Source organism: Alligator sinensis, unplaced genomic scaffold (assembly GCF_000455745.1).
Source record: "Alligator sinensis unplaced genomic scaffold, ASM45574v1 scaffold1667_1, whole genome shotgun sequence".
NCBI lineage: Eukaryota > Metazoa > Chordata > Crocodylia > Alligatoridae > Alligator > Alligator sinensis.
Window position 1 is genome coordinate 972,492 of NW_005842504.1, and position 1,779 is coordinate 974,270.

At 68.2% G+C, this 1,779-nt stretch overlaps 1 protein-coding gene across 1 annotated transcript in view; it reads left to right on the forward strand.

The window, feature by feature from the left end:
* Positions 1-1,629: 1,629 nt before the first annotated feature.
* Positions 1,630-1,779, forward strand: part of RASGRP4 (RAS guanyl releasing protein 4) — an 8,603-nt gene continuing 8,453 nt past the window's right edge. The window contains exon 1 of the mRNA XM_025213074.1: positions 1,630-1,656. Coding sequence (XP_025068859.1) covers positions 1,630-1,656 — 27 coding nt within the window. The remainder of the gene's footprint in view (positions 1,657-1,779) is intronic.

A 1,779-nucleotide genomic window follows, 5' to 3' on the forward strand; every position in this document is an offset into this window, starting at 1 on the left:
GCCTCCACGGGCCTCCACTGGGAACCTGTGGGGGGGCAGCCACCGGGGGGCGCTAGTGCAGCCCCGCCCCCCCGGGGTATGCCTGAGTCTGCAGGCAGCCTGCAACCATGCTCCCAGAGGGCGGAGCCACAGCAGAAGGAGGAGCTGCCAGAAGGGGGCAGGGCCAGACATCCCCCCCATCCCCAGGGGTCCATCCAGGAGCGCCCCCCACTCACCGAGGCAGGTCCAGGGTGTCCGAGGCGGCACTAGGCTCCTGGGAGAGGAGGGCGGCGAGCAGGAAAGGGAACCCAGGGCTCGTCCTGCTGTAGCCACGAGGCCCCACTCCCCTCCTGGAGCCGTAGGAGCTGCCAGAAGGGGGCAGGGCCAGACATCCCCCCCATCCCCAGGGGTCCATCCAGGAGCGCCCCCCACTCACCGAGGCAGGTCCAGGGTGTCCGAGGCGGCACTAGGCTCCTGGGAGAGGAGGGCGGCGAGCAGGAAAGGGAACCCAGGGCTCGTCCTGCTGTAGCCACGAGGCCCCACTCCCCTCCTGGAGCCGTGGGACAAGGGCGTCCTGCCCGCCCCCTGCCCCCATGATAACCACTGAGCCCCGCTCCCTTCCTAGAGCTGGGACCCGGGTGTCCACCCCCCACCCCCGCTCACCCAGCCGGACGTTGTAGCTGCTCTGGGCAGGGACAGGCTGGGAAGAGATGGGGGGCTCAGGTTGGGGGAGCCCCACCCCCCCAGCTCAGCCCCAGCCTAGTCCCCCAGGGCTGCCCCAGACTCAGCTGCAAGGTGCAACCCCCGCCCCGCAACACGGTCCCAGGGAACCAGGGGTCCTGGAGACACCCACGGCCACAAAACCCAGGGGTCCGGGGCACACCCAGACACCCCCCCACAGCCGCACAACTCAGGCATCTGACACACATGTGCGCGCACACACACACCCAGAGAACCCAGACATCTAGGACACCGCCCACCCCCCGCAAGCATCCGGGACTCATGCGTGCATGCACGTTCACACACATACGCACCCCAGGCATCTGGGTCTCGCACGCAAACTCACACAGAGCATGTCCCAACAGCTGGGGTGGGGGCAGGAGGGGAACGCACACACCCCCTGCTCTATTTATCTGCTCCAGGGCACTGGGGCAGGTGGAAGGATGCAGCTGCTAATTGCCCCTGCTAATTGCCCTGCCCCAATTAGCTCCAACTGAAGGCAGTGTTTGCAGCCCATGCCTGAGGGTACTGTGTGTGTGGGGGGGAGGGCACACAGAACCCAGGTGTCCGGGGTACACACACACACACACGTGCACTTCCCCCTGCAGAACAAGGGGTGTGTGCAAGTGCCTGGCACCTGGGACCGGACCCCTCAGCAGTGCCCGTCTTGTCCCCCCCACCGAGTGTTCAGCTGCACCCGGGGGTCCCCAGGACTTCAGCAACCCCCCACCCCCGTGCTGAGCAGAGCTGGGGCAGGGCGAGGAACCAGCCCAGGGGCCTTGGCCTGGAGCAGGCGCCCCCGCCTCCCCCACCCCCATCCATCCCGCTGTCCTGCCCCTCGTCCCACCTGTCCAACCCCACCATCCCCCATGCATCCCTCCCTCCCTGCACTGGGGCCTGGGCTTTGCTGGGGGTGACTGCGGGGGTCCCATGTCCCACCCCCGGCAGCCCCACAGGGTCTCAGGCCGTGCGGCCTGCGACGCTCCCCGTTCCCATCGCACCTGCTGGAGAAGGGTCCCACTGGCAGCATCCTGGGGTGCAGCCCCTGCAGCCTAGTGGTTAGAGCTGGGGGGGAGCATC